Source organism: Cebus imitator, unplaced genomic scaffold, assembly GCF_001604975.1.
Source record: "Cebus imitator isolate Cc_AM_T3 unplaced genomic scaffold, Cebus_imitator-1.0 Scaffold79, whole genome shotgun sequence".
Classification (NCBI taxonomy): Eukaryota; Metazoa; Chordata; class Mammalia; order Primates; family Cebidae; genus Cebus; species Cebus imitator.
This window is the reverse complement of record NW_016107394.1, coordinates 5,478,068-5,487,952: the sequence shown is the minus strand read 5'-3', so window position 1 is coordinate 5,487,952 and position 9,885 is coordinate 5,478,068. Positions and strand designations below refer to the sequence as shown.

Here is a 9,885-nt window from a genome sequence, read left to right as displayed (position 1 = left end):
CAGGCTGGAGTGCAATGGCATGATCACGGCTCACTGTAACCTCTGCTTCCTGCATTCAAGCGATTCTCCTGCCTCGGCCTTCCGAATAGATGGGACTGCAGGTGCACACTGCCATGCCCGGCTAATTTTTTTATTTTTACTATAGATGGGGTTTTACTATGTTGGCCAGGCTGGCCTCAAATTCCTGACCTCGGGTGATCCACCCGCCTTAGCATCCCAAAATGGTGGGATTACAGGCATGAGCCACCACACCCAGTCAGCATTTTTGAGTTTTGAACAAAAGGTATTACGTACTCTAAATAAACAAGTAAACAAATGCATGCATGAATAAATGATTATGGAATCACGAATTTACTTTCTGTCTCTATGGATTTGCCTGTTCCATACGTTTCACTTACATGGAATCATGCTATATGTGCCCTTTGCATCTGATTTCCTTCACTTAGCATGTCTGGAGGTTTATCCATGTTGTGGTGGGTATCGGTACTTCGTGGCTTGCTGTGACTGCATACTATTCCATTTTATGGATATTCTGCATTTTGGTTGTGCATTCATCAGTCAAGACATTTGTGTGGTTTCACCCTTGGGCCATTGCAAATAATGGGGCCAGGGGCACTGTGTACAAGCCTTGGTGTGTGAAAATGTTTTCAATTCCTTGGCAGGGGCACAGGGGCACTATTTTTAACCCCAAGACGCTCTTCAGTCCTGTCTAAAAGATCACGGTACCACGTAAGGGCCCTCTGGGAGAGGGCATCTGGACCTTGAGTGGGAGGGAGGACAGGGGGACTGCTATGTCTCTACCATGTCTGTCCAGTCCTATCTCTCCACAAATGACCTTGTGCTCTCTCATAGTCGTGGGCAAACTGAAGATCCTCGAGAACCCAATGTCCTAATGGCTTCTTTATGGTTCACAAAGCAGCCATGCTGTTAGCTTGTTTAACGCTCACCCTGGCCCTAGGGAGGCTGGCTGGAGTAAGATAGGCCCCATTCGACTGTTCAGCAAACCGAGATGCAGAGACCTGCCCTAAGCCACACAGATGGCTCTGAGTTCTGCCACCTCCTGCAGAGAGCATCAGAGAGAGAAAGAGAGAAAGTGAGTGAGCAAAGCGAGCCCAGAAGCCTCTGTTCCAGACCCAGGGAAAGATCCTGGCACTCAGGACTGTCTTTGGGTCCTTTCAGTTGCTAGTCAGACTTGGAAGGTCCAGGGTTCTCTCGATTCCTTTCTCCCGGGAGAAAGTGGCTCCCGCGTCAACAATCTGCCCCGCAGTGCTCCAGGGCCTGGGGTGGGGCAAGCCTGTTCATGGCCTATTTATGTGCCTAGATTAGTTGCTGGGTTAAAAACGCTGGGCTTGCAGGGTCTGATTCAGAGGGTCTGATCTGGCCTTGGGCATCTTATTTGTGACAAATTTCCTAGGGGATTTGGTTACACATCAAAATTCCAAAATCCCCTTTCAGGTTCAGGTGGTTAGCTCTCTGTGTGTGTATGTGTGTGTGTGAACGAGTGTACTTCCTTGTCTCCCCCCATCCATCCAGCTTAGAAGGTTGGAAAGGCTTGGATATTCTCCCTGGCCCTGGCTGTAACTCCCTGTGGCCCTATGGGCTTTGGCCTTCCCAGTACTCTCTGTAGATAAGTTATCAGTCGGTCCTTGCCCTGCCATAGTCACATACTCATTTCACAGACACACTTTGATACCCATGGACACACTCCCTCAACTGTAACATGCACACTCTCCCCGCCTACTTTAAACAGTTTGAAATTAAGATCTACCTTTCATTTCTAATTGGAACTTTTTCTCTTAGTGGTGCATGAAATACTGGCATGTTTTACTATTGAGGATGTCTTAGAGTTGAACAAATACAGGAAGTGCCAGGCCCTGAGAGCTGGAAAGAGTAGCAGAGGTGGTAAACTCTCCCAGCACCTACTAGATGCCAGGCATCTTGCGTAGACCAACTTGCCTAACCCCCTGTCAACTGTATGAGGGAAGTGTTGTATCACTGCCCCCATTTAACAGATGAGGAAATTGAGACACAAGGTTCATTAACTAGTTGTAGGTCATACAGCTAGTACAGACTCAGAGCCAGGGTCCCCAGAAGCCTGGCTCCACCCAGTAGGAGCCCTTAGTGAAAGGGGATTCATGGGACAAGAGGATGCACTCCAAGCAAGAGCACCAGCACAAGCTGTGTGGCTCATGCCTAGGCAACTCGGATGGCAAAGGGAGGACAGGCAGGTAAGGGGTGGGCGGAGGCCTGGGCGGGGGCCCAGAGTGCAGGGACTTGGCAGGCTGCAGCAAAAATAGACTTTAAGAGCCATGGGAGTCACTGTCACTGCTGTGTTCACTCGTTTTATGAGGATTATTCCAGCCTCAGTGTGGTGGATGGACTGCAGGGGGCATTGGCAGAGTAGAGTCGACGAGATAAAGAGATATGTGTGGTCAGGACTTAGGCTGGGGGAGGAGAAACGAGTCAGGCTGGAGGAGTTTAGAAGGCAGAGCCCAGGCTTTAGAGCAGTGGTTCTCTACCGGGGCGAGTGTGTGTCCCCCCCTGCTCCTCCCCCTCCCCCAGCAGAAGACATTTGTTAATGTCTACAACATAACAGGGAGGGATAGTGCTACTGGCATTGAGTGGGTAGATGCCAGGGGTGTGGACAGCCCCCACAACCAAGAATAATACAGCCCCAAATGTCAGTGGTGCCCAGGTGGATAAAGCCACCTGGAGAGCTACCTGGCTAGGGGGTGCAGTGGATCAGAATAAGGTGGGAGGAACCCAGTCCCTGCAAGGCAGCCCTGGGGCTAAGAGAACCACTGTGCTCTGTGCCAGCTCTCCCTGCCCATGGCAGAGGTAAGACTCCTGGGAGGGTCCTGGAGATGTGCCCCAGCTCCATATGAGGAAGACTTCCCAGGCAGAGCCTTCCTATAACCAGGCGGGCCATCTCAGAATGAAGCATGCATCCTAGATTGTGTAAGCTGGGGTTTCTGTCCTGGGTGAAAGTTGGCCACCTGAGTCTCACTGACTCGGGTTAAGAGACCCCAGTGTGCTGAGAGGTGGCAGGTAGGAGGTCAGGCACTAAGGCCCTAGAGGCGCCTGGCAGGCTGCAGAAGAGCTGAGGCTGTGTCACAGGTATGGGTGGGTGGGGTCAGGGAGGTGGCCTGCACGCTGCCCCAAGCCTGGCTCTGACAGTGACAGGCGCGATGTAGGCAGCATTTCCTAACAGCAGGTCACAGCCCTGGCCACAGCTCTTGGTGCCTAAGGCCTTGGCCTGTGGAGACAGCGTTCGCTCTGGATGATGAAATCTTCAGCACCGGGCTAACCCAGCGACTGGGTGGGTCTTCAGTTTCGGGTGGGAACAGCTCCTCCCACATAAAACATTGCCTGACCTCCACCATTAGCTCTTTGGGGAGCTGACTGGGTGACTTTAGAAAGCTCCGAGGCCCAGAAACGGTTTCTGAATTTTTCTTGAAATTCCATCACCAGGCACTACTTCAAAAAAAAGACACGCTAAGAACTGATAAAAGCTCAGCAATCATTGGATGGCCACATTTGTATGGCAGGGGAGCACAGAGATTTGTGAATGTGAGAGGAGCTCAGCAGAGCTGGGCCTCCCTACTGTCTGCTCACCCCACGATCCCTGCAGGGCCTGGGCACTGAAGGTGTGTGGGAGGGTGGGCAGGTCTGTGGAAAGAGAGTCTGCAGGCCACAGCCCCACCCCGCAGGCCCAGCTTAGGACAAAGTCAAAGTGACCATCATCCCGCCCTCTGCTGGTCACTCCGTGGCATTGCCCTTGGCAGGTGGTGCTGCAAGGGGCCTGCAGTGAGCGAGAATCCCGGAAAAAACAACAACAACAAAAAACGGTGCACATAGAATTTCTGCAAATCCAGGCCTGTGTCCCACCAGTGTCAACAGTGCTAAGGTTGAGATACCCTCCTCAAGAGCCACCTGGCTGGGGAAGGAGCAGGATGGATGTTGATAGGGTAGGCACAGAGCTGCGTCAGCATTTCTGCCAGACCTGCAACAGGAAACGCTCCAGGTGCAAAGAAGGCCAGCTGCTGTCTTTTGAGGCCCTTGGGCTGGCTGAAGACACCCCGGGAGATGAGCAGTCCCAGGCCTGCGGGATGGCCTCCAGTGGCCACCACTGTCTGACCTGAGGATCTCCCCAGACTCGTCTGCAGGCCTGCCTTCTGCTTTAGCCATGCTGAATGTCAGGCTGTGGCTCAGGACTCACCCTGTGGCAAGTGTCTGGGCCTGTGCTTGTGTGGTTGCCTTTTCAGGCTGCTTCTTCCCCCCGGTGAGCTTGGGATGCAGCTCTGGAGCAGGAAGTGAGGTCAGAGCCAGAACCTGCTCCAAGGTTTCTTTGGCTTGGTCCCTGATGTCACACACACCTCCCCAGGCTAGCCGCAGCACACTTTCCCAGGGAAACTCTGACCTTCCTGGCACACAAGAGGAAGCCCAGGCTGGAGAGAGGAGAGGCAGGAAAGGGAGGTCAATCTCAACGTGCAGAGGTTCTGGGATGGGGATGAAGACTCTGCCCGTGACATGTCCATGGTTGGTCCTAGAACCCAGCAAGCCCTAAGTTTCTTTGCTGACAAGACCCAGGAGGGGGCCCTGCAGAGGAAGCGCATATGAGGGGGAGGGGAGACTGCCCCCTCCTGGGTTCCCCAGGCTAGACCATGCTCTGCCCTTTCACATCTATCATCCCTTGTGAGCATGGCAGTCTCTGCCAGCCGCTGCTCGCCCTTTGCCCAGCACCTCCCTTGCCCTTTGCCCTGGAGGCCCTGCTCACTGGGCTGTAGAAACTCCTGCATTCCAGTGTGGCTCGGCCTTTGCTAGTCCTTCATGGACCTCAGGACTCTCAGAAGGAAGCAGGGCAGGAGCCCCCACCACCCTGCATTCCCATAACTCAGACAAGTTGCTTAGCTTTGGTGGACTTGCTTTCCCTGCCCCTCCCCTTTTTCCAGCTGGAGACCTTGTTTCTGGAAGGACAGGAAGAGGTAGGGCTCCCAGACGGGGAGGGAGAAGTCATTGCAGGTGTGGAGGTCAGAGCAGCAGGGCTCTAGGCTCTCAGAGTCCTTCCCAGATTCAAGGTCATGTCCACGTCTCCTCAGAGTCCCACTGCCTCAGGAAAATAATACTACCTGTTTACTGAAAACCTGCAAGGTGCTTTACCTGATTCACCTCATTGAATCTACACAACCCAGTGAGGTATGTGGCATTATCCCCATTTTACATATGAGGAGACTGAGGCTCAGAGAGACTAACTTACCCACAATCATATAGCTGGTATGGTATGGGAAGACCTGGGGTCAGAATCTTGTCTGCCCATCTCCAGGGGCTATATCTTACCCCTTTCTTCTACTTCCAGAGGAGGGCCAACTGCCCCTGCCTGTCCCTTCTCTTCATCCCCACTGCCTGCCCCATCCTATTCATCTGGCCAATAAACCATCACTGCCTGGCTGCATAGATTAAGGCTTTAGACTGCCTGGGATTCCACTGAAGGAGTCAAAAGGTCTCAAATCCAGGGATCTGCTCTAGACACATCTTCAAGTCCAGGGCCAAGTGTCCACAATGAACACGAGGTGACAGGAGTTGGAAAGCCAGAGATTGGAAAGCATGCAGAGGAGGAGGGATCAGTATACTACTAGATACCTGGGGAAAGAGGCTCAGAACAGGATAAGGCTTTGCCCAAAGATACACTACATGCCAGAGTTAGAGGCAGGGTAGGATCTGAGAACAATTCAGGGCTCTCTCCCCTGTCCCTTTATCCACAGTCAGTATACACACTTAGAAATCTGTAAAAGAACTTGCTGTGTGAACTTGGTGACATTCCCTCCTTCTCTGAGTGTCAAGCCTCCTTTTCCGGTGAATGTTAAGTGTGAGGCTGGATGGTCCTTAGGACCTGTGAGTAGGACCTGTGAGTTTATTACCTTCACCCCCAAGCCTGGGGTGCTGATGGGTTTGTGCCTTTAAGATACATAGGCGTGCCTCACACCATATACCCCATGGAGCTCCTTCAAACGCTGGACATTCATCCATCCGTGTATTGGCCCCACATCCCTGCAGATGCGAAACTGTGATGGTAGAGAAGCTGGACTCTTTTCCAGGTCACATAGTAGCGGAAGCCCTAGCTCCTGCCTCCCAGCCCAGTACTCTCCAAATGCATGCAGGGCCATACTCTCTCGTGGAGATGAGAGCACTCAGGCCATGACTACACCCCAGCCAACCCCCTCCCCTACCCCAACCAGCCTCAGTACTCACCGAGATGGGGAAATAGTCCTTCATGTACTTCCACATGGTCCAGCACCTGACGGCCTGGACGCGCCGACCCCCCTGCCGCGGCTTGTCTCGGTCCAGGTACCACCAGGCTGCGTACAGGACACTGAGGAGCCAGAATCTTGTAAACAGGAGGGCTATGAAGCCCGCAATGCAGATCTCAGCTGCAGAGGGAAGAAGGAAGTGTTGGCAGATCAGCCTGGCCTCCAGGAGCCCCAGAGCCGGCCCTGTCCCTCTGGCTCCTGCCTCATGTCTGTGGCCGCTCTGAACTATGCAGTGTTTCCAAACCCTGCTGAGCTCCGGTTCCTTTGCTTCCAGTGACCAATGACTTTTGTTGTTGAAAGGGGGAGGGAGGGAGGACAGGGATGTGTAAAATGTCGAACAACTCTTAGAACAGAGATGCAGCTCGACTAGAAGAGATGCTAGAGCAGGGTCCTGGAGGGCCTGCTTTGGCAAGGGGGAGTTTTTTAGCTACAAAAGTGTAGGGGAGTTTCTGAGGAAGTATGTGTGTTTGTGTGTGTGTGTGCGTGTGTGTTTGAGAGAGAGAGAGAGAAAGAGAGAGAGAGTCAACATTTTAACAACCAGGAAAGTGGTATCTGTGTATGGGCTGAACCCCAGCCCTGGAGGCAGCAGTTCCTACCCTGTCTGGTGCCAGCAGATGAAAGGAAAATCCCACAGATTCCCAGTCATTCTCTCTTCCCAAGCCCCAGATCCAGGCCCTGCTAGAAAATGTTACCTTCGGCAGAGCTGTTGTTTGGGCAAGGGTGATCTCTCTGGCCACAAATCAGTGGTGGGGTGGGTTAGGAGACGTGCCCATGCCTGCCAGTGTGAGCCCAGCCCAGGGCCCAGGCCAGGTCTGTGCTGAGCAGAGGTCAGCCCATTTCTCCATCTCCTCCACAAGAGCCCTGCAAGGCCAGCACTGTTGTCCCCTTTCTGCAGAGGGTGAAGTTGAGGCTTGGAGAGGTCAAGCATGGGCTGGCCAAAGTCATGCAACTGGTCAGTTGCCCAACTGAGTCTGACTCCAGGTTTCCTGGTGCCCAGCATGCCCACTCCACAGTTCACTCTCTGCCTGGACCTTCTCCCCCACCTCCTGTTCTTCCCCTGTTTCTCTCGCTTACCATACTACCAGCCCTGGTTTCCTCCTCTCTGAGAGCACGGAAGGAAAATCCCTCCTCTCTGAACAGGTTGCAGAGCCCGGAACTCTCCCATCATCACCCAGAGGCTTTCCCACACCACCTGGCAGCCTGCAGATTGGTCTCCATCCAAGTGCCAAAGGAGAACCCACAGTGTAATCCAGGAAGGGTAAGTAACCTGTCCAGAGCCACAGACGGTGACTTCTACCCCATTCCACCCCCAAGAAGCCTCTGGGCAGGCCCAGGAGTTCTCTCTGGGCAGGAGCTATGAGTGCAATAAAGGCCCCTTTAAGATAAATGTCTTCTTCACCATCAATGCGCCACGTGCACCTGGTGTGGCTGCTCTGCCCCACCTGAGTGCAGTGGTCTCCCACCCCACAGTGCAGCCCAACTTACCCAGTGCCAAGAAGGAGAAGACCCACTGTAGGACAGCAAAGGTCTGCAGCCTGCGCTCCCACGGCACAGACAAGGGCGCAAACTCTACCATGCTGGCGGGTCAGCCTGGCTCCCGCAGATTCTCTGAGCTCTGCTGTGGTTGGAGGCACCCACAGGCTTTTGTTCCTGCCCCAGGTTGTAGAAGTGGGCAGGGAGAGTGCCACACCCAGCCCAGCCCAGCCACAAGACCTCTCTGCCCCTGCTGAGGCAGGGACTTCTTTCCTACAAGAAACCTTTGAATCTACCTGCTGGAGCCTGGCTAAGGAAGTAGGAAGAGAAGGGGTTGTATAGCCTTTATCAACCTTCTCAGGCAACGCCTTATATGCATGGCTACCTTTCCCAGACAGCCTCGTTTATAGACTGGCCCCGTCTTCCTTATTGGCCTCTCTGTTACTTTCTAGCCTCATTCTCCTCTCCGCAGTTTCCACACAGCAGGAGAAACTGCTGGACTATGAATGTGTGAATGTTCAAGTTTGGGAGTAGAGCCAAACTGTTTTCCAAAATAACACATCAATTTATAGTCTCCCCAGGAAATGAAAGACCCCCCCCCACCATGGACCCACTCTGACACTTGGTGTGGTCAGACTTCTTTTCTTGCAAGGGTATAAATTGAGACCTAGTTTTACTCTTGATTTGTATTTCCTGATCACTAATGTTGAACATCTCTTTATTTATGTTGTGAACCTGGGTGAGGTTACAAAATGCCTGTTATCTGTTGAGCCATTGCTTCTAGATCGGCTTTTAGCAGGCTAAAGTTTGGTTTAGAGGTGTGTGGCTCTGTACCTTTGAGCAGAGAGTAAGGAGTATACAAAGATCATGGGCTAAGGACACAGTGAGTACAGAAAGAAAAGCAAAAATGCCCGGTGTCCATGTGTGTCTTAGCAGAGCCAGTCCATGGGCATCACTGGAGTGCAAGTTTAGTGCAAGGAGTGAAGCCATCTGTGGCACCGGGGGCAAAGCTATCTCCAACATCAAGATCTTGGGTTAAGGCGTGTCATCTGAGGAAATGGCACCTTCAGAGGCGAATTACAAGGCAAAGGCAATGTCATCTGGGAGGCGGGACAGGTGTGTCCTTTTCATGGGGACCCACTGGAGTTAATGTGGGCCTCAGCACTTGTCATAATTGGTGAAAACAGCCGTCTGCTGAGGATTTGGGGCCTCCGATTGTAAACTAATGCAAGCAGCCAAGGCAGTAGTGATAAGACCCACCATTGGCAGAACAGCGTGTGGCTGCACCTGACAGGGTTTGTTTTGGGTGGAAGTTTGGGTTCAGATGGGTCCCAGATCAGATGAGCAGCTGCCCGGTGTAGGGAACAATCTACAGTTATGAGTTCCAGGAGAATATGCATCTTTAATCTGTCCCCTAACTCTTGAGGGATGGGAGTGAGATTGAAATTATAAAAATAGGTTAAGACCTGGGGTAAACTCAAGATCTTTAGTTTATTTATTGTATTGGAATTGGAAAAGAAGTTGTTTGAGGACATCATTAAAGTCACCATTGGGACCTGTCAGGGACATGAAGGTTCTATTGGATGCCTCCTCCAGGAGCCCAGCATAGTGTATTCTAAGGAGTGAAATGTGTGCCTTCATAACTATTAGTAATGTCTATAACTCGGAAGGAAACAAGCAGTGAACTAGCAAGGCCTTGCATTGTGTTCTTAGTATACATGGAGTTATGTGATTTTGATTTATACTTTGGATGTCTGTGAAATAAGAGATTCCCAGAGTTTATTTGTTTTTTACCTTGATGGGAACAATTTTTAGGTAGTGGCCCAATAATTAATAATGAATGTGAAGCTGGCCATTTCTTGGCCAGGACAGCCAGTGCTAGGATGGCTTCCTGAAGTTTGACCAATGTGTTTTTTCTTGGGTTCTATCCTTCATCATCCTTGCTAAGGGTTGGAAAGCAACAGCTCTCCACTAAGCTGCATCACGTGTGATGGTTAATGATGCCGTTTCCAAAATCCATGAACTCCCCTTCCTGTTCACTCAGTTAACACCAAAGGGCTTCCTAGATAGCCAAGGGGCCTGGGGGAGGGGTGACCTCCTTCAG

General features: G+C 52.0%; 1 protein-coding gene across 1 annotated transcript in view; it reads right to left on the bottom strand.

The window, feature by feature from the left end:
• The window catches only part of MOGAT2 (monoacylglycerol O-acyltransferase 2), a 17,055-nt gene extending 9,043 nt beyond the window's left edge, over nt 1-8,012 (bottom strand). Inside the window, exons 1-2 of the mRNA XM_017533021.2 lie at nt 7,794-8,012; nt 6,250-6,428 (exon numbers count right to left, since the gene is read on the bottom strand). Of these exons, the coding sequence (XP_017388510.1) occupies nt 6,250-6,428; nt 7,794-7,884 (270 nt within the window). The 5' untranslated portion in view covers nt 7,885-8,012. The remainder of the gene's footprint in view (nt 1-6,249; nt 6,429-7,793) is intronic.
• Nucleotides 8,013-9,885: the final 1,873 nt, after the last annotated feature.